Source organism: Mercenaria mercenaria, chromosome 1 (genome assembly GCF_021730395.1).
Source record: "Mercenaria mercenaria strain notata chromosome 1, MADL_Memer_1, whole genome shotgun sequence".
Taxonomy (NCBI): domain Eukaryota; kingdom Metazoa; phylum Mollusca; class Bivalvia; order Venerida; family Veneridae; genus Mercenaria; species Mercenaria mercenaria.
In genome coordinates this window covers 26,516,478-26,537,748 of record NC_069361.1, presented here as the reverse complement: position 1 = coordinate 26,537,748, position 21,271 = coordinate 26,516,478, and the positions used below count along the sequence as shown (strand labels likewise).

General features: G+C 35.2%; 2 protein-coding genes across 5 annotated transcripts in view; one reads left to right on the top strand and one right to left on the bottom strand.

Annotated features, from left to right (window-relative positions):
• Positions 1-8,641, bottom strand: part of LOC123543240 (vam6/Vps39-like protein) — a 57,284-nt gene extending 48,643 nt beyond the window's left edge. Inside the window, exons 1-5 of the mRNA XM_053537339.1 lie at positions 8,477-8,641; positions 3,560-3,631; positions 2,861-2,928; positions 2,190-2,232; positions 1,002-1,096 (exon numbers count right to left, since the gene is read on the bottom strand). Of these exons, the coding sequence (XP_053393314.1) occupies positions 1,002-1,096; positions 2,190-2,232; positions 2,861-2,928; positions 3,560-3,631; positions 8,477-8,549 (351 nt within the window). The 5' untranslated portion in view covers positions 8,550-8,641. The remainder of the gene's footprint in view (positions 1-1,001; positions 1,097-2,189; positions 2,233-2,860; positions 2,929-3,559; positions 3,632-8,476) is intronic.
• Positions 8,642-11,695: 3,054 nt separating this feature from the next.
• The window catches only part of LOC123543257 (MAPK/MAK/MRK overlapping kinase-like), a 42,551-nt gene continuing 32,975 nt past the window's right edge, over positions 11,696-21,271 (top strand). The window contains exons 1-2 of one of the 4 annotated variants that reach the window (XM_053542750.1): positions 11,696-12,119; positions 18,006-18,120. In XM_053542750.1, coding sequence (XP_053398725.1) covers positions 12,008-12,119; positions 18,006-18,120 — 227 coding nt within the window. In that variant the 5' untranslated portion in view covers positions 11,696-12,007. Of the gene's footprint in view, positions 12,120-14,744; positions 14,956-18,005; positions 18,121-21,271 lie in introns of those variants that run through there. The other 3 variants (XM_053542745.1, XM_053542741.1, XM_045329340.2) reach the window with 3 other exon arrangements.

Genomic DNA, 21,271 nt, shown 5'->3' with positions numbered 1-21,271 from the left:
AACATTTTAAAAGCTTTTTCCCTATATAAGTCTATATGAACCATGTGACCCCCAGGGCGGGCCATATTTAACCCTAGGAGGATAATTTGAACAAACTTGGTAGAGAACCACTAGATGATGCTACATTACAAGTATCAAAGCCCTAGGCTTTGTGCTTTGGACAAGAAGATTTTCAAAGTTATTCCCTATATAAGTCTATGTAAACCATATGACCCCCAGGGTGGGGCCATATTTGACCCTAGGGGTATAATTTGAACAATCTTAGTTGAAGATCACTAGATGATGTCACATACAAAATATCAAAGCCCTAGGCCCTGTGGTTTTGGACAAGAGGTTATTCAAAGTTTTTCCTTATATAAGTCTATATAAACCATGTGACCCCCAGGGCGGGGCCATATTTGACCCCAGGGAAATAATTTTAATCTTCTTGATAGTGGACCACTAGATGATGCTACATACCAAATATCAAAGCCCTAGGCTCTGTGGTTTTGGACAAGAAGGTTTTCAAAGTTTTTCCCTATATAAATCTATATAAATTATAGAAATAAACAAAGGGCCTTAACTCACTCAAAAATTGCTGAACCAAACTGATTTTCAGGGGGACACAACTAGGGTACCAATACATCATTCTGACAAAGTTTGGTCAAAATCCCCCCAGTAGTTTCTGAGGAGATGCGATAACGAGAAATTGTTAACGGACGGACAGACGGACGGACGGAATGACGGACGGACGGACCACGGGCGCAGAGTGATTTTAATAGCCCACCATCTGATGATGGTGGGCTAAAAATATAAGTATTAACATGTTACAAACATTCAATACAATATACAGTCTGAATTCTCTCTTTCATGCACACTGTTGATTAAATAGTGTCATTGATTTTAAAATCACTGTATCTACATGAATAATGTTTTATCTTTCAGAAACATAAAAAAACAGTGAAAACCTTTAAAATTTCACAATTTATATCTACAAAGAAAACAGAATGTGACAACAATACCTGAACATCAGCAGCAAACAAAGTGGCACCTTTTGTCTTTGTGAGTGTTGTAATTAAACTGAATGTTGCAAGGTCGTGTACACTTACTATATTGTCTGAAATGAATCGTGGAATCTGATAACTGAATACTTATAAAAAGGAACAATTGTTTGTTTTACCATTTTGCCTTGACTTCTCTTTTAAATTAAAGAAAAATTCATTGATATAAAGTATCATCCTTAAGAACTTCAAGGGTGGTACTATGATCTGTCTAAATTTCTAAATATATCTCATTTTGTTTTGAATTTTTGGTCAATATATGTCATGAAATCATTAAAATAAAGTTTTCATAAATGATTACTAGCCCTTCCTTCTAAGTTTGGACTAGAAAATATCTAATGTAAATGTCAACATCATTTTAAATTTGCCAGGATTCAGTCTATTATACCATGGGTTTTGCAGCTGAACTGAAAGCATGGCATCTCATGATGGAGGATGTCAGAGTATTTACAGTCTGTCCCAGTTCTATTTGAAATCTAGTGACTAATTGAACTAATTACAATCATTACAAGTTATGTACTACTTTAATATTGAAGCATAAAAAAATTAATGGATGTAACATGGCATTCAGTTGGTGACCTTTTTTTTTTACTGATATGCAATATACAATTACGGCTGAATACTGTAATACTGAATGCAGTAATACAACAGTATTAATCAGTCAGTGATTTTTTTCCTAATACTGATACGCAGTATACAATTACAGCTGAATGCAGTAATACTGAATGCAGTAATACAACAGTATTAATCAGTCAGTGATTTTTTTTCTAATACTGATACGCAGTATACAATTACAGCTGAATGCAGTAATACTGAATGCAGTAATACAACAGTATTAATCAGTCAGTGATTTTTTTTCTTAATACTGATACGCAGTATACAATTACAGCTGAATGCAGTAATACTGAATGCAGTAATACAACAGTATTAATCAGTCAGTGATTTTTTTTCTTAATACTGATACGCAGTATACAATTACAGCTGAATACAGTAATACTGAATGCAGTAATACAACAGTATTAATCAGTTAGTGATTTTTTTTCTTAATACTGATAAGCAGTATACAATTACAGCTGAATACAGTAATACAAAAGCTTTAATGTCAAGAGTGTTGCTGCAATGGTGCTGGGGTAGTCTTTCCATACATACCTGATAAACTTATCAGCAAGAACAACTCTGGAACAGCATATAACTACAATAAGAAGTATATTCCTTCTGTATTATTTAAATCCATCATCTTTACAAGGAGTACTACAAACTGGGTACTTTTCACAATGCTTTTATTTTCACTGAATTTCATGTATAAATTTTAACCAGCATCATGTTCAGAAGCATAGAAAGTTACAGAACAGAATTTCATCACAATCAATAAGGTTCCATAAGATTAAATTTCAAACTAAATGAGTGACAAAAAATACTTAGTAGACAATAAATCAGAGCATCTTCTGAGATGACAGAATGTCAAGACCCTTTAAAGGTCAATTCAGATCACAGAAAGCCAACTGAAGTAGCATGAAACAGAGCAATGTAAAAAGCTCTACATATGAGCCGCGCCATGAGAAAACCAACATAGTGGGTTTGCGGCCAGCATGGATCCAGACCAGCCTGCGCATCCGCGCAGTCTGGTCAGGATCCATGCTATTTGCTAACAATTTCTCTAATTGCAATTGACTCTGAAAGTGAACAGCATGGATCCTGACCAGACTGCGCAGATGCACTATGTTGGTTTTCTCATGGCACGGCCCATTTGTTTTAATGAATTAAAGGTCTGTCATCAGATTGGTGTTAGCTGAAAATTTAGATCTGATGATTTTACTTACCTGTTGAATTGGTTTTTTGGAAAAAGTTTTGTTGGATCTTTCCAAGGCAACTTCATACTTAGTTTCGCCTATAATAAAAATATACATCTTTGTTATAAATGACATGATCTGCCAACAAGACATTCCTGACTTTAAACAGCTGTAACCATCAACTTATAATTTAAAATAAAATCTCCTTGATTTCAAGATTTGGTTATTAAGAACAGGAAAACATATTGCTTAAAACTCATTTAACACTGAAAATAGAAAACGCTGAATACATTAAGTTTTTACATCAGTGAAATTTTATTAATGCATAATCCTGATGTGTGATTATAAGATCTTAAATGTGGAGACTGTTTTATCTAATTATAGTTGGCTGCAAATGCTCAAAATAGGTTATGTTTTTTTCAATGTTGTCTTGCCAACTTAATCTTTGACAATCTTACTTCTTGTGAAAGTTTATTGATAGAACACATTAAATGTAAAACAGTGTCTGTTTCTATAATAATGATGTCTCGTTAATAACACTGACAACAGCATACATGCAAGTAGACTCTAAGAGTAACTGTTGTTTTCTCCATATACAAAAGTCTGTGAAACCAAAATTTTGAAACTAAACCTCAGTAGAGTAATTAAAACATTAACTACCGTATACTTTAAACAATTAGCTAGACACTATGAATGAACACCACATACATCAACTAATAAACATACTACCTGAAACTTTGTACTTTTTCACTTTATACTGTAACAAAGGACCATCTTTTGTTCCAACCAACAGTATGTCATCTACAAAAAGACAGTTATTTTTATTTAACACTCAGAATTCATGTTTAACATTCAATCTTGTCCTTAACCAAAACAGAGGATGTCTTTTCCTTCATCTACCTTTGATCTGAAAAACCCAATTGTTTGCATTGCTCTTTAACCTTTAGCTTAATGGCGGCAAGTGATTCTGCCTTTGCGACCAGTGCAGATCAAGATCAACCTGCAGAGATGTTAGCTATTCAGTCAGTAAATTTTCAGTGTACACCGCTTCAAATAAACAATGGTACTGCCTAAATTGAATGACAGACCAGTCCATTTCAGAAATTTAGCAGGATAAAGGTTAAAATAATTCTAATGTATTTCATGCTTAGACATGAGGTTTTAATCGTGGGAATAGCAAATTTTTTATGAATTTTACTATAATCACTATCATTAATTGAGCCGCGCCATGAGAAGACCAACATAGTGGCTTTGCTACCAGCATGGATCCAGACCAGCCTGCGCATCCGCCCAGTCTGGTCAGGATGCATGCTGTTCGCTAACAGTTTCTCTAATTGCAATGGGCTTTGAAAGCGAACAGGATGGGTCCTGACCAGACTGCACAGATACGCAGGCTGGTCTGGATCCATGCTGGTCGCAAAGCCACTATGTTGGATTTCTCATGGTGCGGCTCAATTAATGTTTCCCAATGACCCATGATCTTAATATTGACTTCTTTTTCCGCAACTGATGACACTGTATGCCTTATTACGTCAGCACATTTCATTTAGCATTAGTACCAAAATATTATGTTAATCATCTTTTTGGTTAGGCCCATATTTTAAATAAAATTCAAACAACACCAAATCAATTTAGAAAGAGTTATTTTACATAAAACTATATGCATATAAACAAAAGCTGTCCATAAGACAGCCAAGTGCGACTATTCGAAATATTGTCCCAGAAGCAGGAAAATATTACCCAAAATGTTAAATATCAAAAGAGTTTTAAGTTCAAAAGGGGACATACAGTAATTATACCAAAATGCATATCAGAGTTATGGGACTTGCTGCTATCAACTAGTTTTAAGCCCCCAAAGGGGGCATAATTTGGCTAAAATGCAGGTCAGAGTTATGGGACTTGATGCTATCAACTAGTTTTATAACCCCGAAGACACATTTTAAGTTTCAATTCAATATCTGCATTAGTTTTGGAGATAGTAACTTGTATGTAAAACTTTAACCAGGATTTTCTTAGTCCAAATGGGGGCATAATTTGCCCAAATACATGTCAGAGTTATGGGACTTGACCCAATGAGGTTGGTAATTGATCTAGAAAAAGAAAAAATAAGTTTCAAATCTATATGCCTTTTAGTTATAGCTGTATGTACTAATTGTACTTGCACACAAAACTTTAACCAGAATTTTCTAAGTCCAAATGGGGGCATAATTTGGCCAAAATGCAGGTCAAGAGTTATGGGACTTGGTGCTATCAACTAGTTTTATAACCCCGAAGACACATGTGAAGTTTCAATTTAATATCTGCATTAGTTTTGGAGATAGTAACTTGCGTGTAAAACCTTAACCAGAATTTTCTAAGTCCAAAAGGGGGCATAAGTTGCTCAATATACATGTCAGAGTTATGGAACTTGACCCAGTGAGGTGGTAACTGACCTAGAAAAAGAAAAAATAAATTTCAAAGCTATATGCCTTTAAATGATAGCTGTATGTACTTGCATACTTAACCAAGGTGTGACGCCGACATCGGCCAGGGTGAGTAGAATAGCTACACTATTCTTCGAATAGCGGAGCTAAAAACACAAATACTACTCCACAGAATGAGTGATATTTTCTGATAAATGCAATGAACTCTAAATGTGGACTGCATTATAAAAGGTCCACACTTCCTTTCTGAGAGTTCAGCTCCAAAACTAACTATTTTCCACATGTTCTAAGAACTATTACATAAAAATTTTCATTTTGATGCATTTGTAAATAACGTCCCTGTGCTAAAATTTTTCATAACTAGCTTTAACAAAGTTTTCAGTATTAAATTGTTAATTTTATTTCCTTATAAATGGTATTTATATCTAAAGGGAGAAAACTATTTGAGACAGTGCCATAAAACATATATAATATTGGGAAGTTAAGATTCTTCAGGTTGGTAAAAATGTTGTTTTACCAAAAATTTCTGTGGATTCGTGATTATATTACTGCTCACATTTCAGGACAGCATAATAACTCTCGACTTTCCCATAAGAGGGATGGCAACTATAAAATATAGATAATAAAATAAGCCATCCCATTAAACCAAATGAGTAAGGCTAAGTATAGTCAAACTAACTGTACATGAGTCGCAATATTGTGATAGTTTTTGCACATGACATTGCCAATATCCCTCCGCCACGTACAACATAAGAAGGACTTTTTCTGTGGAATTTCCATTCTTTCCTCCGATCCATTCAATTGATGTTTATGTGAAACATGAGTATGTCAATGTTTAAAACAAGGAAGTGTCTAGCCGTCTGGTAACCGGACGACTAGCCTGCATTCTAGTTGTCCGGTTACCGACGGCTAGCAAATCCTTAGGGGATTTTCTAGTCATCCGGTAATTGATTTCCTAATGAATAAGACATGATTTTATATAGTTTTAATGTTATTTATTTAAGATATCGATACTTATCTGCAAACAAAAGTTTGTGTAAATACATACAATAAACATTTATAATAAATCACTGCATTATTCAGCCGATAAAATGGAAGTTTGCCAAACTCAATAATGGCGAGATCGACGTGACGTCACTATTAAAATCTGTTCATCTGGAGGCTTTTATGGGATCGGAATTTTTAAATTTTAACAACTTTTTAACTGGATTTTCAAAATTAAAACAGTTTTGAAGAATTTTCAATTTTCATATTTTAGTATTCAAATATTTTTAATGAATTACTGTTTTAAATGATATCTTATTTCAAAAGCAACAGCGTGATGTTCAAAACAGTAGTTAAGCGATCATAATTAATCCATTTTATTTTGAAATAATTATAGTCAAAATTAATGAATGCATTGCCTTTTTTTAAGCTTTCCATTCTTCAAAAAAATATGTATAAATTTGTGTTTTAATAAATAAAGTTTAGGCCGTTAGAAAAAAATCACTTTTTACAAAATAGCATATGGACGTTCGGCGATCAATCTTTTATCATTTCTAAAAATAGAATATCAACGAATTTGTAAACAAACACGATCTCTTGCGTTTAATCGACTGAAAAATCAGATAAATATTGATAATTTAAGTAAATAACATTTAAAACTATATAAAATCATTACTTAATCATTAGAAATCAATTACCGGACGACTAGAAAATCCCCTGAGGAATTGCTAGCCGTCTGGTTACTAGAACGCAAGCTAGGCATCCGGTTACCGGACGGCTAGACACTTCCTTAAAACAATGCACCCTAAAGTAAAGTTTATAACACATTTTACACAGCTCTGCTTCGTCACACAAGTTTGTGTCACGTGATCGATAACCGCACTGTTAGCTGTACTGTTTTGGAAGAGTGTAATAATGGACATGTAAATACAGCAAGGTAGCCAAATGAAACATAGTGTTTACGCTTTATTAACGTGTTTTTTACACATTATGTTTAAACCATAAAATGGTTCAGTTTTATTTTGTTCTACAATGTCATTGTTAAAGTATATTGCCTGAGTGTGTTTTTATCTAAATCTATTTTCACCACAGGATAGGTCTTTACTGGTTTTGATGTAAAGAGTGGGATTCAACCTTTTCACGAAACTATCTCAATTCTGACATCAAAATTATAATTATTTGGACTAAGTACTGCTAAACTCTTAATTTAGCATGGAAGTCCATGTCATGGGGTAGGGATGCTAGAGGAATATTGCCTGCATAGGTATAATATCATTCAGAACACCATTATGGTATGCAAGAATAGTTGATGCTAGGGTCACTGAACCCCTCCCCACCCCAAAAAATGAAACAAGAATGACAAAAACTTTCATCTGTGGAACTTTCATCTAATCTCTCTTGGTCTCCACACATTAGCAAAATAACAAATAAGGCCAGTCAAAATCTTGGGTTCTTAAAACGAAATCTACATTCTGCCAAACCTGAAACTAAAGCAGCAGCCTACAAATCAATAGTCAGACCTTCCTTGGAATACTGTGCTTCTGTTTGGGACCCTTATCAATTAAATGACAAGCAGAAATTAGAAAATGTACAAAAGAGGGCCGCTAGGTTTGTTACCAACAACTATTCAAAGTCGCCGGGTACTGTAACACAATTACTACAGCAATTACAATGGGAGTCCTTAGAGCGCAGAAGACAGAACATCCGTCTTAGCCTCTTCCATAAAATACATTATGGGCTTGTTGACATAATACCTTTACAATATATGGATCCACTATTAAGAACATCCAGACATCACCATCAACTAGCATATCATATACCACACTCATCAGTTGACTACATAAAGTACTCATTTTTCCCTAGGACAATAGTTGAATGGAACTCACTGCCGGTGCACTTAGTCAGTGCTGACTCAAACGCTGTGTTTAAGTCGGGACTGACTGTGTTACCACACATCCCCTAGACAGTACATATATGCTTTTATCTTTTAACAGTACTAACTCTCTTGTTTCTTCACCATGTACATAGTAGATTATGCAATGTATAGGCTTTAAGGGCTTGAGTAGGTTTTTGCACTATTTTTTATCACATTGTCAATGTCCTCCTGGGTGGATTGAGTAGCTTGGGAGGCTTGATAATCTTTCACTTTACTAACCCCCACGCATGGCCATTATAGTCCAACAGGACTGCTTGCCATTATCAAAGATGATGATGATGAAAAACTATCTGATTTACAAACCATAGCAGGCAATCGATTCTATTTTCAAGGGGAGCTTTTCCAATATGGAACCAGCTTCAAAAGCGTCATGCATATTTTGTCCTGAATCCGGTCAGTTATTGCTGCATTTTGATTAAATTTGATGTTGTTTTCGTTTTCACATGATCACTACAAATTTGTTTTCAATTGAAGAGTTTCGAACAACCGATAAAAACTCAACATCGGTACGTCCGGAACGGACTAAAAGCCGTATCGGAATATGACAAGGAAACTGAATCTGAATCTGAGTTGATACGTTGAAGTAACCAATAGTCAAAACTATTAACCTCTCGGTCGGGCATTCGATCGGACCTCGGGCTATGACACTGGACAGCCAAGCCATTCAATAATTGTATATTGGTGTTTCTTTTGGTCAAATGTCATAGTTATTTATCAGAAGTCCAAATTTCTAAGAAATTAATAGTTTTGACCTTTGACCGGCAAATCATTATTATATTACATGACATCAGAAGTAAATTTCCAAGTTTTTTTTCTAGCTATTTTGTCTTTGGCAAAACCGGGTTGGACTATAGACCTGTCAATATAGCATTATTAGATGAGTCCTCCTATCAATAGCCAGTCCACAGTTTATGCTATGGGACTAGACTATGGTCGACACAAGTTTTTAGGGCTATTAAGTGAAAAAAAAAAATGTGAAAATTAATTTCTGATTTCATTTAATAAAACACACTAGTTATTGAATGTCTTGTCGGTAAACGCAGATAAATGAAAGGGAATGGTAAAATTAATTTAGATAATGATATGCATGATACTTACTAATAGAAACAGAGTGGATTTCGGCAGTATAAAAAAATTCCGGCCCCAATTTCACGAAAAAACTTAAGTAATTGCTTAGCTAAGTCAGTTATTTCAAATGCTTGTTTTTGCCCTTTATGCGTCTTCAATGTTGACTGTTTCATTTATATCAGACCAGTACATGACTATTTCGTAGATCAAAGCACAACAATTCCGAATTTTTCAGAAAATGAAGTATAGAAATAAGAAATATACTTAAGCAAATACTTAAGTTCGACATATTGTGCTTAAATAGAAATATCATATTTGCATGACTGAAATAAGTACTGCAGACAAAATACTACTACCCATAGTTTAATTTAGCTATAAATGCATTGGTATAGAAAAAATTAACATTAAATAACAATAGCTTAAGCAATGGCACGATTTTAAAATAACAGACTTAACTAAGTAATTACTTAAGTTTTTTCGTGAAATTGGGGCCCGATTCCCAAGCCTATGCACGGTATTTTGGTTAGAGAACCGGTTCCGGACGAATAAGTTCGCTGTCTAGAAAAGTTTAAACTACTTTGTCAATTGGCCAATAAAATATATTAAAATCTTGTCACGTAAGAGCTGTGACAAGGATTTACAGAGCAATTGTCACAGGGTTTACAGGACACCTTCTAGAATTTCGTTTTGTCATGGACTGCAATTTCGTGCAAAACTTGTGTCTGACAATCATTATGTGTTTTTAATTGTATCAGTACATTTTCTCTAATTTTGCCGTACTTTGATACTAAGCAAATTGTCTTAGTTTGTTTATTTATTTTTTCGAACACTGTGAATGGCTTTCCTGTCAATAGTAAAAACTATTGTCCGAAGGACTGAGGTCCCAAATGTTTTCAGGCCGGCCAGACATTCAGTATAAGTGCTTTATTGCATGGCATCAAAAATTAATTTTCGCGCTTTTATTTTTTTCATTATTTATTTTTATTAGTACAGTAAAAATGCGACAAATATTATAGAACGGCCATTAGCACAAATATGTGTGTATGCATATGCTAGCTTATTTACCCTCGCCGAAAATAACCCACGCGGACCACTCGGACCTCCAGAAGTTTGTAAGTGGGACACGCTTCATTTTCAGAAGCTTCCCTGGTTCTTCAGCGTGCTAGATGTAAAGCATCCATACCCGGGACTCTTATCCCAATGCTAGTAATTTTAGTTGGAGGAGCAGCGTTGGGCCTCACGACTACTGATTTTGTAGTCAGACAGTGTTACCACTGGACCCCCCCCCCCCCCCCCCCCCCCCCGCCGCTCCTGCAAACTATGGATCGATGATTTATAGAGGGAGTCATATAATAATGTTATATATGAAATTACACAGTTTTTGGCGTGTTCAAACATTTAAAGTAACCAAAGAGCCCAAAAGTTGCTCAAAACTCTCTCTGCCAATGGTTAATAAGTATTATGAACATGTCTAAAAGGCGACCCTTTAGAGACAATTTCACCATATATTCCGTCTGTGGTACATGATTCTGTACTTAAACGCAATGGTACGCACCGCGTGTTTCAAGAGAGGTCCGCTCTATTAAAATCAAAACTTGAGAGAAAAATCTTAAAACACTATTTCTGATACTATGTAATAAAGTACTTATTGAATGACTTACCATGCAGTCATAATAGCTTCGGCTATTGACCGGTAACATTTTAAGCCATTCAAAAAGCGTTTCAGTAAAAAAAAAATCTTCAAGTTTTGATAATAGCTTTGGCTATTGACCGGTAACATTTTAAGCCATTCAAAAAGCGTTTTATCGAATAGCGTCAGTAAAAAATCTTCAAGTTTTGACGTTAGCTCGGCAAAACGTATTGTAGAAGATAGACGGGTCATGTAGCACAAATTATGGATATTTATGTAAGGAGTCTAATAGAATAGAAACTGCACCTTGCAGTGGTTCGTTTAGTTTTCTGTCATCTAGGTTGTATTGAACAAGACACCGCTGTATGCCACATTATATAGAATAAATCTATCACGAAAATTGATGCATTTGTTCTGTGTAGGTATTCTGGTGTGTACATAAATGAAAATTTTATTCTAAAACATTATACCTAAAGCTTTTCATAAAATCTGGGATCATGCAGAAAAAAAATGATATCTGTTCGTAAAACTCAGTGAGAAATAAGAAAGGTTAAATAAACCTTAACACTGCAGTATTGGTCCGCTTCAGTCTTCACTATTATAAAACTGCACGTTTAGTATGGTAGATGACACTTCAAACTTGTGTTTACTTTTTAAATAATGTATGTTTAATGCAAACTTCATTCAACCTGTTCAATTTTAAATCTGTTCATTCCTTAGTCCTAATTTTTATTCTAATTGAGACCTGGATTTCAATTTAGATTTGAATTAGTCCAAACTGAATGTCATTGATTTCTTTGGACGTAACTACACGAACATATAAAAATAAATCCTGGTTTCTAAACTTATTCATTAATGATTAAGTAATGTTATAATCTTTAAATCTCTGTCTTAAAGAAGTTTAAGTAGGTATAAATTGAACTACATGTATATTTAGTTCAAGAAACACGGTTTTAAAAGCATGATTTCAGTTAGTCGATTAATCATGGATTAAGGCGAATGCAGAAGTCGACATTTTTGGATACTAGTATTTAACAAAAAAAGATGGGGACGTCTTATTCGTGTTTTAAACGCATACATGGATATGGATGGTAAAAATGGGATAAAAGTTAAATTAAGTTGTTTTGTGTCGGATTATGGCCAAATCTGAGAAAGGCTCGGAAAAAGAGACTACTGATAGGGATGATAAAGATACGGCGCCGACGCCCAAAGAAAAAAGACGTCGGGATATATTATACGGAAAAGGAGGTGGGTTAATAAAGTGTTTTTGCTCGCATGTAGCTGAATTCGACCCGTACTGAATCTGTATCAAACCCGTTCATGTACATAATTTCTCCATACAAACGTATAGCGAATTTTTCATGTTTACTTTTAACAAAGAAAAATTTGAGGATAAATTGTGTGCTATTTATATAACAATGAGTTAACGCCTAGCACTTCATATAATATTTATAAAATCGTTATTTAAACACTTCAACTTCAAATCTGTAGCAACGACAAAATCAATGTCTAGACATATGATCCATTTTAACCAATTTTGATGTATATAGGAGAAAATGATAATTAGGATTCAAAATTGCATCGGTCAAAAATCGTGAATTATACAGAGATACCTCAACTTGATCATTACGTAGTCTACCAGCGTTATTCACTCAATACTAAATGTGTCTTTTAAACGAGCAAATTAGAATATGCCATCCGTATGATCGAAGACTTCCAATGTGTATCTGGAAGTTTAAGTCACGACAGCTTCTTATTAGCTTGAAACATTTTTTCCGGCTGTTTGGTCGCAGGACTTCTATTGAAACAAGTCCACTTGGCTGATTTTTGTGTTTAGTGTTGGCAGGTGTTTGGCTGAATAAACTGGGATGGAAACCAAAAGGATAGGGAGAATACCAGCCTGTTGGCAGATAAAAATGTCGTCCTGGTGCCCTTCGTTTGTCAAGTTTTTGTAATGTCGTGTCTCCGCCTTGCAAACCCAACATCGCGACAAAACGTAAATTTCTTTGTCGAAATTGTCATACAGTTGTGTTGACCGAGTGAGGACACAACAGAACTGTATCTCGACAGATTTTACATGAAATGAAAAAGAAATCTGGGCAGATTTTTTGTCGCGTGAACCCAATGTCAATTCTGTTATGTCGTGGCAATAAATGCATAGACACATAGTCTGCCAACAATTCCAGCTTGTGCATTTGTGTTTGTGGTATACCGAACATAAGCTCAGATCAAAAAGGAGAGAAAGAATTCTTGGTAGCACAGTAGTTTTCGGATGTATTCCAATGTTGTGTACTCCAAAATCTGGGAGAGTAAAAGTTTTGTGAGTTCGAAGCACCTTTGTCGAATTTTCATTAGTCAATAGATTGTCTAACAATGTCTTGAAAAATGACGTCAAGATCCCGTCACGATTCAGCGGAAGTGGAACAGTCACAACTAATGGTGTATTAAGGAAAAAAGACTAAACTTTTCAGCTGTGTCTATTAATTTATCATAAAAAACGGACTCGTGCACTGTCCCTGTCTGTTTTATTTTATTTTATTTTATTTTTTTTTGCAGTCTGAACGGTATATATCCTTTTCATCTTATACAGCTCTGTACATTCCTAAACATTTCCTAAATAATTGTAAATATATGTTCATTCCAGCTCTATAGAGCTTTAACATCGAAATAGGATATGACATTCTGTCGACCGCCTGTACTTCATTCTGACAACAGATTCCAACAGTCCTGCGTTATAATTATTTCTCTGCAAAATAGATACCGTATTCGCGCAATAATAGCGATGTCATAGTGAAGCTAAATTATTGTTTGGAAACCAGCTTGCATTACGTTTACTTTCACGTTATTTTCCTGGTATATAACATGTAATAATAAATTTATCATATGACCTTAGTATTTCAGAGCAGAGGGATATAGCACGATAGCTAAACGAGACATTACTTTCCACGCACATACAACATCATAATCAATGATGACCGGGTACTTGCTAAATTGCTGAATGGTCTTACACATCTTTGCTTTTACTATATATTTCTATGAATCACTGAAAATATTTGCAATGTATTGTTATATTTTCTGGTCCTTTAGAATCATAGAGCCGATTCAATGTATAAGAATCCGACTTAAGCTGGTGCTAAGGGGCTCCGCTCAGTGAGTGCACATTTCATTACCTTTTGTGAACATACCCAGTCACACAAAGCCTGCTATCATTTGAGCCGCGCCATGAATAAAAACAACATAGTGCATTTGCGAAAAGCATAGATCCAGACCAGGATACATGCAGTTCGCTTTCAGAGCCTATTGCAATTAGAGAAACCGTTAGCGAACAGAGTGGATCCTGACCAGACTGCGCGGATGCGCAGGCTGGTCTGGATCCATGCTGGTTGCACATGCACTATGTTAGTTTTCTCATGGTGCGGCTCATTTTTGCTTTGTTGCGTTCTACGCTTCTAAACGGTCTTGCAATAGATTTTGTTAAAGTCAACTTGATTAACAGTCTTGACTGGTCGTTAAAAGGTTTCCGCAGCCTAAGTTAATGGACCAAGCCTTGTTATATTATCTGAGTCGTTCATTCAATGTATCTTATATTACTGAGTTTTTAATGGGTGAATACTACTGTCGATTCAATGTACAGATCTTCACTTGTATAATGGAGTGTAAAAATTGAACCTGGGTAGCGTACGAGGGGTATCGCGTCCTAAACAGACTCAGTTGAACCGGATCTATAGCTATTTTTCTTGTTTGCTTTTATGCTGCAAAAAGAGTTTTACATATATTTTTTTTTTTAATTTAATTACATTTTGACAACTGCGCGGGAAAAATACATCAGCAGGGCCTCATAATCTTACACGGTGATTTCCGAGATATTCCGTGTGAACATAGCAATGTCCGAGGTATTCCGAAGTTGTGGACATAGTTGTCACAGAGGAAAATGTGCGGTGCTGGATGAAATTTAATCCTTTTATCAAGCGATTAATTCATTTCTGTGGATTAAAAAGAAATAGGCTTAATGTCCTCGTTATAAACATTGAGAGAAACAAGAAGTAATGGTCATATGTCGCCTGAATGAACATCTTGTTACAGAGTAAGTGCACTAATTGGCAAGCAGGTACCCGCTCTGCAGTGGGTGGGGAGGATTGGAGATGGGGTAGCTTCTATTTACATCTAAGAACATAATGAAATAAATGTTTCAAAAAAAAGAGGCGTAAAATCAAACATTTTTATAATTAAATAGTTCTAAATGATTGAGTGGTTGCCTCATTGAGCTGCTGCAGGTGTATATGTGTATACGAATGAAATTATAGCACCTTTGCATGTATTAGTCCATGAAAAGGATGCTATATAAATATGGTATAACATATCGTATTGAATAGAATAATACATGAAGTCATAACAAACATACCTTGATCTGGCTATATCATAACTAAACGAAAGTACAAAAAGTTGCACAAGTTCAGCATTTGAGTTTAAATGACTAACAATTACCACTACCAGCATATCCATAGAAGTAATTTCCTATTTACACAAACCTACAGTATCGGCTGTATAAACTGCGACTGTGGTATTCTGACAATTATTGTAAGATTTAGGAAAGTATCTATTAACTCAGGATTTTTTCATCAAAAATCATGGCTGAGTTTTCTTCATCAAAAATCATAAACTCAGTCTGTTCTTTTGTCTGTGAACAGATCTTGCTTTTCTTCTGACCATGGTTTTGAAAACAACATGTATGGCGGTCATTATCTCAAAATATAGCCAATCATTTGAATCTACATCAGTTAGCCAGACATTTTTCAAACTCGACTTCGAGTTTTCAGATGCATTGACAAGTTTGCGTTCAGAAGTGTATGGATTAGGTTAAGATCAGAATTGCACAGCATTTTCATTTATTTCTTATTTATGTGACCAAGTGTTTTTGTTTGTTCTTTTATTTGGTTAAGAGTCACACTGCAGAATTTAGGTCATATGGCAACTTTCCTAACTTTTGATGGTGGAGAAAGACCTCAGTTGCCTCTCCTGGCATCATTTCATCTCGGGCAAGCACCTTTGAAACTGAAACTGAAACTGAAACTGGTTTATTTGCTTAAACGCCTATTTCTACATTTAAAACATATTCAATGGCGTTTTACAATACAAGTTGAAATAAAATATTAAATATAAATTATTTTAAATAAGATTAATTAAAACGAATCAAAATAGCAACTATTAATTTAAAGTCAATGATAATACTATATTTTAAAATATTACTAACATACAATTATCACAAACAAACATTAAATTTCTATCACTGTCACCAGCATCATTGTTTAAAACTCAGTCAAAACTTAGAATAATGCAAAGTAGTCTCTGAAGAAATGCGTTTTCAACCTTTTCCTAAAGCAGTCAATTGAAGAACTTTGTCTGATGTTCAACGGCAAATTGTTCCACAACTTTGGCCCTATAGTACTAAAGCTTCTATCACTAAACGTTTTTCGCTTGTTGAAAGGGACGATGTAACAGTCAACTGATGACTCCGAGGATCTGAGGGAGCGCTGGGGGATTTTCGGTGTTAAGAGTTCAATCAAATATGCAGGCGCATTTCCAACATGGCAATTGAACATGTACGTCAAGATCTTAAAGTTTATTCTGGCTTTGATCGGCAGCCAGTGCAAATCGTAGAGTGCCTGCTTAGAACTGTCTCTTCTTCTACGATTCAGAACTAACTTCGCACACATATTTTGAATGCGTTGCTGTTTTGCGATGTCACAATCAGAAATACCGTATAAAATAACATTACAGTAGTCTAAATGCGAAATAACCAGCGATAGCACTAAGGTTTCAGTTGCATCCTGAGTCAAATATTTGCGAATGTTTTTGATTCGGAAAAAATTCAACATTGCCGTTCTACACTTTATTTTTATATGCTCTTTGAAAGTTAAAGTTTCGTCCAAATAGGCCCCCAAATATCTGATGTTACTCTGTCTCTTGATTTTATCACCACAAATATCTATCTCGTGAATGTTTAACTTATTCAACTGAGGGGCACTTCCAAAGGCAATATGTTCAGTTTTTGAGGAATTCATTTTTAGTTTGTTACTGTTCATCCACTCATTTGAATCTGTAGCAAACTCCTCTAGTTCACCAATGGATTTAGCCTCGATGGATGGTTCGGGCTTAAAACGTGTGCTTGCGGTGTGGTCGTCGGCAAAGCCAAAGACGGAAATGGACGGGGGAACAATGTCAAAAATCGTTCCTGCGTACGTGAGATAGAGCCACGGCCCTAAACAGCTTCCCTGGGGGACACTACACGTAAGCTCACGTGCTGATGACACTGTTTGATTCACACTCACGCGGCAGCTCCGTGGCCTCAGATATGAGTTCAACCAGTCCAATGCAACACCAGAGACACCATACTGACATTTCAAAACGTCCAAAAGAATATCGTGATCTACCGTATCAAAAGCTGCACTAAGGTCTAATGCTATCAATGCAGTCACTTCTTGATGTTCCATAGCGTCCAAGATGTCATTGATAAGTCTCAATAAAGCCGATTCGCACGAATGATGTTGCCTGTATGCGGACTGATTTTTCGGAAGGAGATTATGTTCATTTACATGTTTGTTAAGTAAATACAGTGCTGCTTTCTCTATCAATTTGGACAAGAATGATAAGTTGCTCACTGGCCTATAGTTTGAGAATATAAGTTCGAGACCAGCTTTCTTTAACAGAGGTCTAACTATTGCCTGTTTCCACTGCACTGGGAAGACTCCTTGAGTCAATGAAAGATTCACTAGTCTAGTTATAATTGGGAGGAGCTCGTTTAAATATGACTTCAACACTCTTGTTGGAATAACATCAATTTCACACGACTTTGTTTGTAGAACCACTGACTTCCCATAAGCCAGCAAGATGACTTCCTCACATTTAGAATTTTACATCCCAAGCAAGGTTTTTATGAGACCTTAATCACTTGGCCACCATGCCCCCACACTGTATGATATGCACTACATCATAGATATAAGTTAGTTAAAGTTTGCAAATTAATGTTTGCATAGTCCAGGAAGCATTACTCCCATTTATGAATAAGCATATTGAATGAATCTCACATTAGGTTTAATACAGATAGGAATGTAACTTGTTCTTTTTTCATTTCAGAATATCGCATCCTTGGGAAGAAAGGTGAAGGCACCTTCTCAGAGGTGCTGAAATGCCAAAATATAAAAGATGGCTCATACTGGGCCTGCAAAAAGATGAAACAGACTTATGACAGGTAACTGTAGAAAGAGTACCTCACAGTCCTACATGTATTTCATAATGACATTCAATTTTGCCATCAATATCTTGGCATAGTCGTGGTCAAGTAACTAACTCAAAAGCAAACAGGAGAACTTTTTTCCATTTGAAAAGTATTCTTATTGTTTCTTTATACAAATGTATTTCTAGATTCAATATTATAAAACTGTGTAGTCATGTCTCAAAGATACATCATCTGAAAAGTCTAAGATAAATTTCAGAATTGACCAATGGCATAGTTGTTTTCTGAAGCTGGTCTCTAAACACAGTTTTATTGGTCTCTGAACATAGTTTTATTGGTCTCTGAACTCTGTTTTATTGGTCTCTGAACACAGTTTTACTGGTCTCTGAACACTGAACACAGTTTTATTGGTCTCTGAACACAGTTTTACTGGTCTCTGAACTCTGAACACAGTTTTATTAGTCTCTGAACTCGGTTTTAGTGGTCTCTGAACTCTGAACAGTTTTATGGGCTCTGAATACAGTTTTATTGGTCTCTGAACACAGTTTTATTGGACTCTACACTCAGTTTTACTGGTTTTTACTGGGCTCTTAACTCAGTTTTATTGGTCTCTGAACACAGTTTTACTGGTCTCTAAACTCTGAACACAGTTTCATTGGTCTCTGAACAAAGTTTTATTGGTCTCTGAACATAGTTTTATTGGTCTCTGAACACAGTTTTATTGGTCTCTGAAGAAAGTTTTGTTGAACTCTGAACACAGTTTTACTGGTCTCTGAACAAAGTTTTATTGGTCTCTGAACACAGTTTTATTGGTCTCTGAACACAGTTTTACTGGTCTCTGAACACAGTTTTATTGCTCCCTGAACACAGTTTTATTGGTCTCTGAACACAATTTTACTGGTCTCTGAACTCTGAACACAGTTTAATTGGTCTCTTAACACAGTTTTATTGGTCTCTGAACAAATTTTTATTGGTCTCTGAACATAGTCTTATTGGTTTCTGAACACAGTTATATTGGTCTCTTAACATAATTTTGTTGGTCTCTAAACACAGTTATTGGTCTCTGAACACAGTTTTACTAGTCTTTGAACTCTAAACACAGTTTTACTGGTCTCTGAACATAGTTTTATTGGTCCAGTGATTTTTTTTCCCTTTTGGGAAAAGGTCCGGTATCGGATAAATTGGGAAAATTAGCAAGGTTTTTTACTCAGATTGGGAATTTTTATAATTAATTAATAACATCATTCAAAATGCTTCTTCCTTTAATTCCATGTAAATATCATCAAAGAAACTGTTTGAATGGTTAAATCATGGTGAATATCAATGTAACTAAGTTTTCCTTCTGCAATCATCAAAATGCAAACTTAATTTAGTCATTTGGGGAATTTTTGGATGATAATTGGGAAAAAAGATTGCATTTTTCAATTGGGAAAAGGTCCTTTTAGGGATACTTTATTAAGAAGGAAAAAATCCCTGTGGTCTCTGAACACAGTTTTACTGGTTATTGAATATAGTTTTATTGGTTTTTGAACACAGTTTTACTGGTCTCTAAACACAGTTTTACTGGTCTCTAAACACAGTTTTGTAGGTCTCTGAACACAGTTTTACTAGTCTCTGAACACAGTTTTACTGGTCTCTGAACACAGTTTTATTGGTCTCTGAACAAAACTTTGTTCATTGAATACAGTTTTATTGGTTTTTGAACACAGTTTTACTGGTCTCTAAACACAGTTTTATTGGTCTCTGAACACAGTTTTACTGGTCTCTGAACATAGTTTTACTGGTGTCTGCTCTGAACACAGTTTTGTTGGTCACTGAACATAGTTTTATTGGTCTCTGAACATAGTTTTATTGGTCTCTGAACACAGTAACTGTTTTACTGGTCTCTAGACTCAATTTTATTTGTCTGTGAACACATTTTTACTGGTCTCTAAAAATTTATTGGTCTATAAACACAGTTTTATTGATCTCTGAACTCGGTTTTATTGGTCTATGGACACATTATTACTAGTCTCTAAACTCAGTTTTATTGGTCTCTGAACACAGTTTTACTGGTATAAACTCAGTTTTATTGGTCTATGATTTACTGGTCTTTAAACTCAGTTTTATTGGTCTCTTAACGCGGTTTAACTGGTCTCTAAACTCTGTTTTATTGGTCAGTGATTTACTGGTCTCTAAACTCAGTTTTATTGGTCTCTGAATTTATTGTCGAGCCTGCTTGCAGTGAGCTCGATATAGTCGCCACTTTGGCAGTTCGGTGTATGTGCGTCCTTCCGATTTTGTCTGGACCATAACTTTGACATGCATGGACTACTCTTGTTTATATTTGGCATGAATGTTTACCTCAATTAGAAGGTGTGTCATGCGCAAACCCCATGTTCCTATCTCAAAGGTCAAGGTCACAGTTGGAGGGCAAAGGTCAAATTGAAGTTTGTCCGGATCATTTCTTCTTGGATTTTGATGTACGTTGGTGTGAATGTTCACCATTATGAGACGGAGTGTCATGCGCAAGAACCAGGTCCCAAGATCAAGGTCACACTTGACCGCTGGCGGGTTCGACAGTCTGCCCGTGGGCATACTCAGTTTATAGCTTTGGAACAAGGGTTAAGTCTGATTATGTGTATAAGAACCACATAAAATGTCAGATTTACTTTTTCCCCTGCATGTTTTAAGCAAAAACAAAATTGTATAAGGAGCTTTTAATAGGCTTTGTTAAAAATTAGCTAAAACTTACTTCAAAATAATGTAAAAACTTTTGGTTTAAAAGGAAGGAACATGTTTTAGCTTTCTTATCTACTTGATAATGTTTGGAGATTGCTGTGTAACTGAAGCCCTCAATAAAGTTTTTTTTCTTCTGTTAATTATGATATTTTAATCTCCATTAAAATCAATTGCATGTTTATAAATTTTGACTCTTTAATGGTTTGGCAAGATGTTTATGCGATAATACAATGCTATCTTATCAAGGTAATGTTTGACGCTATTTAGGATTTAAATCTTGTGAAGCACTTTAGTATCATTTTCCTTAATGGAATATCTATATTATAAAATAGAGAGGTTTTAGTGATTATTGATTTTATATCTATATTGATTTACATATATACTGTAAATAAATGTCTTTTGTAAATGTTTACATGTTGAAAGCCCTGTTTTGTACCATAACCAT